Raw genomic sequence first — 13,831 nt, forward strand, 5'->3', positions numbered from 1 at the left:
AGAAAAATTGATAATAGGAGTAAATAAGAAAGTTGCTTAACATTGCATGCTCTATCTGAATCGGTAGAAATTTTAAGAGAACAAGTTTTTAAACATGCGGTTACTTTAAGTAGATTCTTGCTCATTAACCTCCAAGGATGAAGGGTGTAAGAAAAGCAGAAAATGTTTCCCCTACCTCAAAACCTATTTCTGTATCTGATTGGTGTTTAGTATAATGGCAGAGAGAATCTAGGAGACCCCAGATCATTTCACTTAAAGCTCACAGACAGGACAGACGGATGGTTGGCATGCAGAGGGCACACATAGTGTCAGGTGACAAGACAAGGCATAGCATGCAAGAGTGAACTGAAAGCGTGGTTGACTTCTTCAGTCCTAATCCCCTCAATTAAATACCTGTCCTATTATTATACTAGGAAAAGCCAAAAGTGAGCAAAGAAGGAGGGTTCACTGAAATAAAAGAACCTCCTCCAAGGTTCTACACCCTCAGTGATATGCACATTTAACATTAGGGTACTGTTTGTAATGTGTGTCTAACAGCTTGTTTTACTTGCCCCCTTTGGCTCTATGAAGTGCACATCATGCTTTCAGTACACAAATGAACCAAACCAGCAGCCAGTCAGCTCCCCCAAACAATGTCAACCCCCCAAAAACAGACATTTGTGCATTTGTATAGCTGGTTTCTGGCTGGTGGTGTGGTTGGAATAAAAATGAAGGCCGAGGTTAGGAAATGAGCGAACTACCTTGTAGATTAGCTTTAGTCAAAGCATCTTTGTTAGCAAGGAACAAAAACAAAGCAGATGTTAGTACGGCAGCAACTGTAAGGGAAACTGTCCCCCCCTCCTGCAGCTACAAGCACCTGAGACCTTCCCTCATCCCAAACATGGAAGAACATAAACAGTAGCGCAGCATCAACATTCACCTGTGTGCCAGCCAAAGGATGAGCAGTCGGCAGCCAAGGCGAGCAGCCAGGGGGCGAGACACACACAGGAGCAAACAAGTCCTGTTATAAGCAAAGCTCACATGGTCAGCTCCTCAGGGGTGGGGACTGAAAAAGCAACCCCAGTATGACCTGTACAAGCCAAGAACTATGTACCAATCACCTCATCTCCCTAGGCTGCACGGCCACTTTCAATGCTTTACAAAAACACATAATTAAAGAATTTTGATTTTTTTTTAACATTTACTGGTGAAAAAGGACAGTTTCTTCCTTAATCCTTTAATATTGCTCCAATAATTGTGAGACCATTCTGTGAGGTAATAATGTTACTGATTTATTATACAATGGGCCAAAAGGTCAAGAATTTCTCAAAGCAGCACCTCTCATCTCCAGTCCTTAAATATTCCTAGCATACAGCATATTAAAGAAACATTATTAGACTCCAAATGTAATTGTCCACATTTTTCCTGTAATTTAACTCTTAAAATTGTGTTTTTCCTACTGACAGACTTCAGAACACTGACCCTACAGCATTCTACATAGTGATTGCTTAATTAGTCCCTTATTGCCAACTACAACGGACATATAAGCATACTCAAGTTTTCAAGGGGTATGTCCTTAGCCTGCAAAAAAATAAATACATTTTTTTCACACATTTAAATGTGTCAAGAAATGTGACATGAAAGTGCATGCAATATTAATATATTTTTCATTTTATTTCTAGTATCAGATTCACTTAATTCTCTGTTGAAAGCATACCTAAGTAGCCTCACAGCACTGCACTACTGGGAGCTAGTTGATGATTAGTGGTTACACAAATATGCCTCATCAATAGCTCACCTGATGTTGTCAACTATCTCCCAGTAATGCTCTAAACCTGATTTTAACTATGGCCTTGATCACAATCTAATGGCTAAGACCTTTTTTATCTCTTTTTCTGGCCAAAAAGGCCACTTTTCAATGCAACACGATCACAAAAGTGTGTTTTTAGCTACTTCCTGCACCCTCAAATGTGTTTTCATATCCTCGCTAAAATACCTATTTTTCCTATGGGACCAAAAAGGTATAGGTCAAGTAGGGAAAATATATAAATTTGGCATTATACAGGAATTTGAGGACTGGAGTTGAGACACATTGTTTTAAAGAATTCCATGATTACATTTTTTTTATTATCTTTCATTGTATTCACATAAGGTGGTGAGATTTCTCCAGCTATAAAAACTGAGCCTCGTATACCTTAGCAATTGAAGATGTTTCTGTCAATAGAGTGAAACTTTTAATCATTAGAAATAAAAAAATAGTAATTGTTAAAAGAATTGCTATAGCTCCGAGACTTATTCCAGTTCACTTGGGAATCTGTATGAGTGGCCGAGGTAACAAATAGTATGGAGCGGTATACAGATGGGGACTGAGAAATGAGAATATAATAAGTGTTTCTATAACTTGTAGATATCACGTTACGTTAGCACAGGAGACGTCAGAGTGTGTCTAGTCAGAAGCACACTACACATAAGGATACACACTGTTTTTTTATCCACAGGACCCAATTACTGTGCTAGCATGGTTTTAGTTGTTTGTACACAATCCTTGTACCTCCAGGCTCTGTAAGCCGTTTTTTACATCCCCTGTCCTGGTAAAGCGTAATCTAAATGTAGGTCTAATTACATTAGACATTCCTACGTAATAGATCTATATGGTAAAGTTGAGTGGAAAAAAAAACTCTAGGTTTTTATTGGTACTGAGTACAACAATACCTTTTGGTTTTTAGATATTTGGGCAATTGAATTGATGAATTGGGATGAATTTCGTTTTTTCTCCTTTTTAAATAAATTGTCACTTTAAACATTTAAAAAAACTCTGTACTGTAAATAAAGTAATACAAATTAGTTCATTGTAAAATAACTTTGCACATCAAAACAAATGAAATGACATTTTCACAGAAACCCTCAGCTAAAAGTGTGACACGACAGCAGGGGATTATGGGTATGGATATGCAAATGAGAGTCACAATGCCTCACCTTTTGCTTCTCAAATCACGTTTGTGTCATTACATATTATACATCTCCTGTTGTATTGTAATGGTTAAATCTTGTGAATTACTAGAATCATACAGAGGTTAGTGTTCATTAATATAAATAATACAGGGCAGGAAAAAAACTGTCATATCTCTGATATTGAGTATTAGGGAAGGAAACATAATTACCCTTGAAACAGTATAGGGACACCTGGATCTGCACATAAAATCAATAACCCTGAAACAAAAACATTTAGGCAATATAATATATTTAGGCCTCTGCATCGGGGTAGGGTAGGATAGGAGAACAAGGATTTTAGCAGTTATTCTGCAGCGTTTGCAGGAAAACCATTTAATTGAAGCATGGAAAATCTCTGCAGAAATGTTATTTTTACTTTCAACATAGACGTCTGATTAAAAAACAAACGAGCCAATGAATGTGACTAACCTTATGGGAGGCAGTGATGGTTTAAATGGTTTGCTGAGACACAGGGCTTGATGAGTTGCTTAAGAATGTGGACAATCTCAACTGTATTTTGGGGTAAGTAACATAATTATACTGTTACCAACGACAAGGCTTCATGTACACAACACATGTGTCCTTCATATATTGTCTGTGGGCTTGAAAAGTGGCAGAACTATACCAGTGATGCATTACATCAGCTAGAATCGGGGTGCGCCCCCCCCCCACACCATTATTTTACAGCTCTGCCTCTCTAAAGGAAGAGGAAACCTGAGACAGTTGCACACCTGGATGTCTGGTTTAAGTTTATATCCAGATGTTTGAAAGACAGCTGAAGGGCATTCTGGCTATTGTGTAATATCAATAACAATTCTTCCTAAGTACAAATACTATAATTGGGGTGACAGATTAATGAACAGGAATCTGGTCTCTGAAGTGGACAATATTTAGACTGCAAGCTCTGCGATGTAAGAATTTTCTAGCCCTCTGCATTAATTTCTGTATTAAAGGGACAGTCTAGTCAAAATCTAACTTTCATGATTCGGATAAGGCAGGCAATTTTAAACAACTTTCCTATTTGTTTTTATCATCAAATTTGCATTTTTCACTTGGTATACTTTGTTGAAAGCTATACATAGGAAGGCTCATATGCTAATTTGTAAGCCCTTGAAAGCTGCCTCTTATCTCACTGCATTTTGACTGTTTTTAATAGCTAGACAGCACTAGTTCTTGTGTGCCCTATAGATAACATTGTGCTCACTCCCATGGAGTTATTTACGTGTCAGCACTGATTTGCAAGTCTGTCAAAAGAACTGAAATAAGGGGGCAGTCTGCAGAGGCTTAGATACAAGGTAATCACAGAGATAAAAAGTGTATTATTATAACTGTGTTGGTTATGCAAAACTGGGGAATGGGTAATAAAGGGATTATCTATCTTTTTAAACAATAACAATTCTGGAGTAGACCGTCCCTTTACTTACTTTTGAGCTATCTGCCACGAAGTGAGAGAATTGTTTTCAGTTCTGATGTAAATTTTATGGAACCTTTGCTTTAGGCTCAGTAACCTCTATAGAATAAAAACAACTGGAAAGTTATCTTATTTTAGTATAATCTGTATATATTGTTTTATATGATATACGGTATAAATATACAAACAGGTTTTATAAATATAATATAAAAACTATATTTTTTCTCTGAAATTGTGCAATATCCTAATAAATTAAACTTTATTGGGCAATGAAAGTTCGGACTTCCATGTTCGGTCAGTGTGTTCCTTCATCAGGCAGCTTAGATCAAAGTTCACAATAATTGGTCTGTGATGAGGATGATGAGGATGAAGAGGATGGCATCGAGGAGCACAATGTGTGAGCTTGGCACAGTGATGGGGCAGGAACTAGAGAGAGGTGAGGAGGGAGATGAGATGGATGCAGTGAGGAGTGGGGGGAGAAGGTCCCACGCACGGACGTTGCCTTCGCTTTGGCTGGCACTGATATAGGAGTTTGTACCTTCACATCCACGCTCTATCTGCCCACTGCGGTGCAGGGCATCACTGATCAGATCTGGGAGCCGCCCATTTAGGTCTACAGAAGCCAAACAGCCCTGAAATCCCTCCCGAGATGCCACCAGCTTGGGTAAATTGGTGTGCATGCCCTGTGCCAGGCCAGCGATGTAAAGGTCACCTATAAGAACAGGCAGAGGATGTGGTTGACAATTACATAAAAACAAACAGTAATACAGTATTAGCACAACCTCTTCTTCCACCCCAGTGCCATTCTAAACCCCCATCCCTGATTTAATATGAAGCTAACACTAAATCAAAATATTCTTTTTCCTAAATTACTTCTGTTTTTACCACCTCTCTCCTAGCAGTAAGCAGTGGTTTGCAAGGGTTAAACACACAGCAGTAGATTACAAATAGAGCGCAAAAATGCAAGCGGTATGGAGTGTTAACATCGCTGATGAGCAAACCATAGCGGGTTTGTGCTGGTATAATCCATAGTAAATATTTATTGTGCGCCCAGTAGTATACAATATTATCATACTCATGTTGGATAGCGCAGATGTGCTCTTAAAACTGATGTCAGATAAAGCTTGAGCAATAGGCTGATGAAGCTCAAACATTCCACTCATTACAAGTGGAGCACAATTGCCTTTACATTGCGGTCTATGGGAACTGTGTGTTCCCAGTAAATATTTATGTATATGCTTGTATACATATATATTTATGTCTTACTATGTGTATATATACATATATATTTATGTCTTACTATGTGTATATATACATATATATTTATGTCTTACTATGTGTATATATACATATATACTTATGTCTTAATATGTGTGTATATACATATATATTTATGTCTTACTATGTGTATATATACATATATACTTATGTCTTAATATGTGTGTATATACATATATATTTATGTCTTAATATGTGTGTATATATACATATATATTTATGTCTTAATATGTGCATATATACATATATATTTATGTCTTAATATGTGTATATATACCTATATATTTATGTCTTAATATGTGAGTATATACATATATATTTACGTCTTAATAAGTGTGTATATACATATATATTTATGTCTTAATATGTGTGTATATACATATATATTTATGTCTTAATATGTGTGTATATATACATATATATTTATGTCTTAATATGTGCATATATACATATATATTTATGTCTTAATATGTGTATATATACCTATATATTTATGTCTTAATATGTGTGTATATACATATATATTTATGTCTTAATATGTGTATATATACATATATATTTATGTCTTAATATATATACTTATGTCTTAATATGTGTGTATATACATATATATTTATGTCTTAATATGTGTATATATACATATATACTTATGTCTTAATATGTGTATATATACATATATATTTATGTCTTAATACATATATACTTATGTCTTAATATGTGTATATATACATATATACTTATGTCTTAATATGTGTGTATATACATATATATTTATGTCTTAATATGTGTATATATACATATATACTTATGTCTTAATATGTGTGTATATACATATATATTTATGTCTTACTATGTGTATATATACATATATACTTATGTCTTAATATGTGTGTATATACATATATATTTATGTCTTACTATGTGTATATATACATATATACTTATGTCTTAATATGTGTGTGTATACACATATATATTTATGTCTTAATATGTGTATATATACATATATATTTATGTCTTAATATGTGTATATATACATATATACTTATGTCTTAATATGTGTATATATACATATATATTTATGTCTTAATATGTGTGTATATACATATATATTTATGTCTTAATATGTGTGTATATACATATATATTTATGTCTTAATAAGTGTGTATATACATATATATTTATGTCTTAATATGTGTGTATATACATATATATTTATGTCTTAATATGTGTGTATATACATATATATTTATGTCTTAATAAGTGTGTATATACATATATACTTATGTCTTAATATGTGTGTATATACATATATACATATATACTTATGTCTTAATATATATATACTTATGTCTTAATATGTGTGTATATACATATATATTTATGTCTTAATATGTGTGTATATACATATATACTTATGTCTTAATATATATATACTTATGTCTTAATATGTGTATATATACATATATACTTATGTCTTAATATGTGTATATATACATATATATTTATGTCTTAATATGTGTGTATATACATATATATTTATGTCTTAATATGTGTATATATACATATATACTTATGTCTTAATAAGTGTATATATACATATATATTTATGTCTTAATATGTGTATATATACATATATATTTATGTCTTAATATGTGTATATATACATATATACTTATGTCTTAATATGTGTGTATATACATATATACTTATGTCTTAATATATATATATACTTATGTCTTAATATGTGTGTATATACATATATACTTATGTCTTAATATATATATACTTATGTCTTAATATGTGTATATATACATATATACTTATGTCTTAATATGTGTATATATACATATATATTTATGTCTTAATATGTGTATATATACATATATATAGTTATGTCTTAATAAGTGTATATATACATATATATTTATGTCTTAATATGCTTGTATACATATATATTTATGTCTTAATATGCTTGTATACATATATATTTATGTCTTAATATGCTTGTATGCATATATATTTATGTCTTAATATGTGTATATACATATATATATTTATGTCTTAATATGTGTGTATATACATATATATTTATGTCTTAATATGTGTGTATATACATATATATTTATGTCTTAATATGTGTGTATATACATATATATTTATGTCTTAACATGTGTGTATATACATATATATTTATGTCTTAATATGTGTGTATATACATATATATTTATTATTATTATTATTATTATTATCAGGTATTTGTAGAGCGCCAACAGATTCCACAGCGCTGTAAACATAGTCGGTGTACAGGATAGCTTTTTTAGGGGTCAAGTGGGTAGAGGGCCCTGCCGAGAGTTTCACTGTTGTAGTCGGCTCTTATGAAGCGATCTCTAAACAGCTGGGCCCATAGGCTTACAATCTAAGGGGTTCAAGGGGAAAGCAATGGCGTTAGGAAAGGTTAGTGTTGGTTGTATGCATCCCTGTATAGTAGAGTTTTTAGGGAGTGCTTGAAGCTGTTAAAACTAGGGGAAAGTCTTATGGAGCGAGGCAGGGAGTTCCACAAGATGGGGGCCAGTCTGGAGAAGTCCTGTAAACGGGAATGTGAGGAAGTAACAAGAGAGGAGGAGAGGAGGAGATCCTGAGCTGATCGAAGGGGACGGGAGAGTATCTAGAGACAAGTTCTGAGATTTAGGGGGGAGCAGTGCAGTTGAGAGCTTTATATGTCAGGGTGAGGATTTTATGTTTAATCCTAGAGGCAAGAGGAAGCCAGTGAAGGAATTGGCAGAGAGGTGCAGCAGATGAAGAGCGACGAGTAAGGAAGATGAGCCTGGCAGAGGCATTCATAATGGATTGTAAAGGAGCTATGCGGCAGCTAGGTAGACCAGAGAGGACGGAATTGCAGTAGTCGAGGCGGGAAAGGATGAGAGAGTGGATTCAAATCTTGGTTGTATCTTGTGTAAGGAAATGTCTAATTTTAGCGATGTTTTTAAGGTTGAAGAGGCAGGCTTTAGCCAAGGACTGAATGTGAGGAGTGAAAGAAAGGTCTGAGTCAAGTGTGACCCCAAGACATCGGGCGTGCGGGGTAGGGGTAATGATGGAATTATCAACAGTTATAGAAATTTTGGGGGTGGAGACATTGGAAGAAGGGGGAAAAATAAGGAGTTCAGTTTTGGAGAGATTTAGCTTAAGGTAGTGGGAGGATATCCAAGGTGAGATGTGAGAAAGAAAATGTATGTCTTAATATGCTTGTATACATATATTATATATTTATGTCTTAATATGTGTGTATATACATATATATTTATGTCTTAATATGTGTGTATATACATATATATTTATGTCTTAATATGTGTGTATATACATATATATTTATGTCTTAATATGTGTATATACATATATATTTATGTCTTAATATGTGTATATACATATATATTTATGTCTTAATATGTGTATATATACAGGGAGTGCAGAATTATTAGGCAAATTAGTATTTTGACCACATCATCCTCTTTATGCATGTTGTCTTACTCCAAGCTGTATAGGCTCGAAAGCCTACTACCAATTAAGCATATTAGGTGATGTGCATCTCTGTAATGAGAAGGGGTGTGGTCTAATGACATCAACACCCTATATCAGGTGTGCATAATTATTAGGCAACTTCCTTTCCTTTGGCAAAATGGGTCAAAAGAAGGACTTGACAGGCTCAGAAAAGTCAAAAATAGTGAGATATCTTGCAGAGGGATGCAGCACTCTTAAAATTGCAAAGCTTCTGAAGCGTGATCATCGAACAATCAAGCGTTTCATTCAAAATAGTCAACAGGGTCGCAAGAAGCGTGTGGAAAAACCATGGCGCAAAATAACTGCCCATGAACTGAGAAAAGTCAAGCGTGCAGCTGCCAAGATGCCACTTGCCACCAGTTTGGCCATATTTCAGAGCTGCAACATCACTGGAGTGCCCAAAAGCACAAGGTGTGCAATACTCAGAGACATGGCCAAGGTAAGAAAGGCTGAAAGACAACCACCACTGAACAAGACACACAAGCTGAAATGTCAAGACTGGGCCAAGAAATATCTCAAGACTGATTTTTCTAATGTTTTATGGACTGATGAAATGAGAGTGAGTCTTGATGGGCCAGATGGATGGGCCCGTGGCTGGATTGGTAAAGGGCAGAGAGCTCCAGTCCGACTCAGACGCCAGCAAGGTGGAGGTGGAGTACTGGTTTGGGCTGGTATCATCAAAGATGAGCTTGTGGGGCCTTTTCGGGTTGAGGATGGAGTCAAGCTCAACTCCCAGTCCTACTGCCAGTTTCTGGAAGACACCTTCTTCAAGCAGTGGTACAGGAAGAAGTCTGCATCCTTCAAGAAAAACATGATTTTCATGCAGGACAATGCTCCATCACACGCGTCCAAGTACTCCACAGCGTGGCTGGCAAGAAAGGGTATGAAAGAACAAAATCTAATGACATGGCCTCCTTGTACACCTGATCTGAACCCCATTGAGAACCTGTGGTCCATCATCAAATGTGAGATTTACAAGGAGGGAAAACAGTACACCTCTCTGAACAGTGTCTGGGAGGCTGTGGTTGCTGCTGCACGCAATGTTGATGGTGAACAGATCAAAACACTGACAGAATCCATGGATGGCAGGCTTTGAGTGTCCTTGCAAAGAAAGGTGGCTATATTGGTCACTGATTTGTTTTTGTTTTGTTTTTGAATGTCAGAAATATATATTTGTGAATGTTGATATGTTATATTGGTTTCACTGGTAAAAATAAATAATTGAAATGGGTATATATTTGTTTTTTGTTAAGTTGCCTAATAATTATGCACAGTAATAGTCACCTGCACACACAGATATCCCCCTAAAATAGCTATAACTAAAAACAAACTAAAAACTACTTCCAAAACTATTCAGCTTTGATATTAATTAGTTTTTTGGGTTCATTGAGAACATGGTTGTTGTTCAATAATAAAATGAATCCTCAAAAATACAACTTGCCTAATAATTCTGCACTCCCTGTACATAAATATTTATGTCTTAATATGTGTGTATATACATATATATTTATGTCTTAATATGTGTGTATATACATATATATTTATGTCTTAATATGTGTATATACATATATATTTATGTCTTAATATGTGTATATATACATATATATTTATGTCTTAATATGTGTGTATATACATATATATTTATGTCTTAATATGTGTATATATACATATATATTTATGTCTTAATATGCGTGTATACATATATATTTATGTCTTAATATGCTTGTATACATATATATTTAAGTCTTAATATGTGTATATATACATATATATTTATGTCTTAATATGCTTGTATACATATATATTTATGTCTTAAAATGTGTATATATACATATATATTTATGTCTTAATATGCTTGTATACATATATATTTATGTCTTAATATGCTTGTATACATATATATTTATGTCTTAATAAGTGTATATATACATATATATTTATGTCTTAATATGTGTGTATATACATATATATTTATGTCTTAATATGCTTGTATACATATATGTTTATGTCTTAATATGTGTATATATATATATATATATATATATATATATATATATACATACAAATTAATGTCTTAATATGCTTGTATACATATATATGTATGTCTTAATATTTGTATATATACATATATATTTATGTCTTAATATTTGTATATATACATATATATTTATGTCTTGATATTCTTGTATACATATATATTTATGTCTTAATATGTGTATTTATACATATATATTTATGTCATAATATGCTTGTATACATATATATTTATGTCTTAATATGTGCATATATACATATATATTTATGTCTTAATATGTGTATATATACATATATATTTATGTCTTAATATGTGAGTATATACATATATATTTATGTCTTAATAAGTGTGTATATACATATATATTTAAGTCTTAATATGTGTGTATATACATTTATATTTATGTCTTAATATGTGCATATATACATATATATTTATGTCTTACTATGTGCATATATACATATATATTTATGTCTTAATATGTGCATATATACATATATATTTATGTCTTAATATGTGCATATATACATATATATTTATGTCTTAATATGTGCATATATACATATATATTTATGTCTTAATATGTGAGTATATACATATATATTTATGTCTTAATAAGTGTGTATATACATATATATTTATGTCTTAATATGTGTGTATATACATATATACTTATGTCTTAATAAGTGTGTATATACATATATATTTATGTCTTAATAAGTGTGTATATACATATATATTTATGTCTTAATATGTGTGTATATACATATATATTTATGTCTTAATATGTGAGTATATACATATATATTTATGTCTTAATATGTGTGTATATACATATATATTTATGTCTTAATAAGTGTGTATATACATATATATTTATGTCTTAATATGTGTGTATATACATATATATTTATGTCTTAATATGCTTGTATACATATATATCTATGTGTTAATAAGTGTGTATATACATATATATCTATGCGTTAATAAGTGTGTATATACATATATATTTATGTGTTAATAAGTGTGTATAAAGATATATATTTAAACGTGCTATACATGATGCCGGGCAGATAGGGATGAAGATGTATGCTCCTGTCTGCCCAACACTGATATTTCTGGCCCGAAGAATTAGTGTACTTATGTTGGGTTTTTGCGCACATAATCTCCAGAGGAAAGGGACATGAAACCCAATTTTTCTCCTTTGTGGTTTAGATAGAGCATATAGTTTGAAACAACTTTCCAATGTACTTCTTTTATCTACTTTGCTTTTGTTCCTTTGGTATCCTTTGTTGAAAAGTACACCTAGGTAGGGTCAAGAACTGGGAGCTAGCTGAAGATTGGTGCCTCTTGTGATTGGCTTACCAATGTGTTCAGCTAGCTCCCAGTAGTGCATTGCTGCCGTTCAAGAAAGGATACTAAGAGAATGAAGCAAAATTGATGATAGAAGTACATTGGACAGTTGTTTACAAATCTAATGCTCTATCTGAATCATGAAAGAAAAAATGTAGGTTTCATGTCCCTTTAAGATGTAAAGCTTTGAGGACAGGTGATTTGCTAGAAACCTAGGGGTTAGATAACGCTGCAAACTAAAGCGTATTTTACAATAAAACAGTAATATCTTGAAAAGGGGACACCATTTAATGGCAATTTTTGTAGAGAAAATGCCTATGCAGATGTTATATACTACCACCAGTGGACACACGTTTGTTTTTTTAAAGGGACGCTAAACTAAAAAAAATATGCTGTGCAAATTAATGAGCAGCAAATAAACATATTAAGTACTTTTGTGATAAAAAAAAAGGTTTAAAATGATATTGAAACTATCAGGAAATGTAGTTTGTCTGAAGACAGTGCTCTCCTATCTGCATTCCGGTCTTACATTTTATACCAGGATTATTGTCCTATTTGTGTTTAATTGTCTCCCCAAGCCAAAGGTATCTTACCACAAATTTGTGTAAAGAGATTGCTGACCATAAACTTATGGATGGACTTGGGCAGAGATTGAGTTTAATAAGATCTTCCCACTGAAGATGCTGTGGTACATAAATGTTGCAGCTGATGCAAGTCATACTTTAGTCTAAAATAGGGCTATGGATAGGGTTAAAGGGACACTTAGGTTTTATTAATGTTTTATGATTCGGATACAGCATGTAATTTTAAACAACTTTACTTCCATTAAAAAAATGTGCACAGTCTTTTAAATTTACACTTTTTTGAGTCACCAGCTCCTACTGAGCATGTGCAAGAACTCAGACTATACGTATATGCATTTGTGATTGGCTGATTGCTATCACATGGTACAGGGAGAGTGGAAATATACATAACTTTGAAATGTGTTAGAAAAGAATCTACTTCTCATTTGAAATTCAGAGTAAATGCTATTGTATTGTCTTGTTATCTTGCATTTGTTGATTATGCAAATCTACTGTGTTTACTGGTCCTTTAAGCTTAGAACTAGGTATAGAGTTAACCCACTGAATTTCAGAGAGGACTTCAGCAAATTGCAAAGCAACATCCAAGAGGTTATGGGGATACTGCTGAACAAGTGATTTTACTACAGCAGCATTATTTCCATG

At 32.9% G+C, this 13,831-nt stretch overlaps 1 protein-coding gene across 1 annotated transcript in view; it reads right to left on the minus strand.

Annotated features, from left to right (window-relative positions):
- NRXN3 (neurexin 3) overlaps positions 1-13,831 on the minus strand; it is a 1,194,892-nt gene that overhangs the window by 492,308 nt on the left and 688,753 nt on the right. Inside the window, exons 11-12 of the mRNA XM_053697352.1 lie at positions 4,920-5,093; positions 741-767 (exon numbers count right to left, since the gene is read on the minus strand). Of these exons, the coding sequence (XP_053553327.1) occupies positions 741-767; positions 4,920-5,093 (201 nt within the window). The remainder of the gene's footprint in view (positions 1-740; positions 768-4,919; positions 5,094-13,831) is intronic.

Source organism: Bombina bombina, chromosome 1 (assembly GCF_027579735.1).
Source record: "Bombina bombina isolate aBomBom1 chromosome 1, aBomBom1.pri, whole genome shotgun sequence".
NCBI classification, from domain to species: Eukaryota; Metazoa; Chordata; class Amphibia; order Anura; family Bombinatoridae; genus Bombina; species Bombina bombina.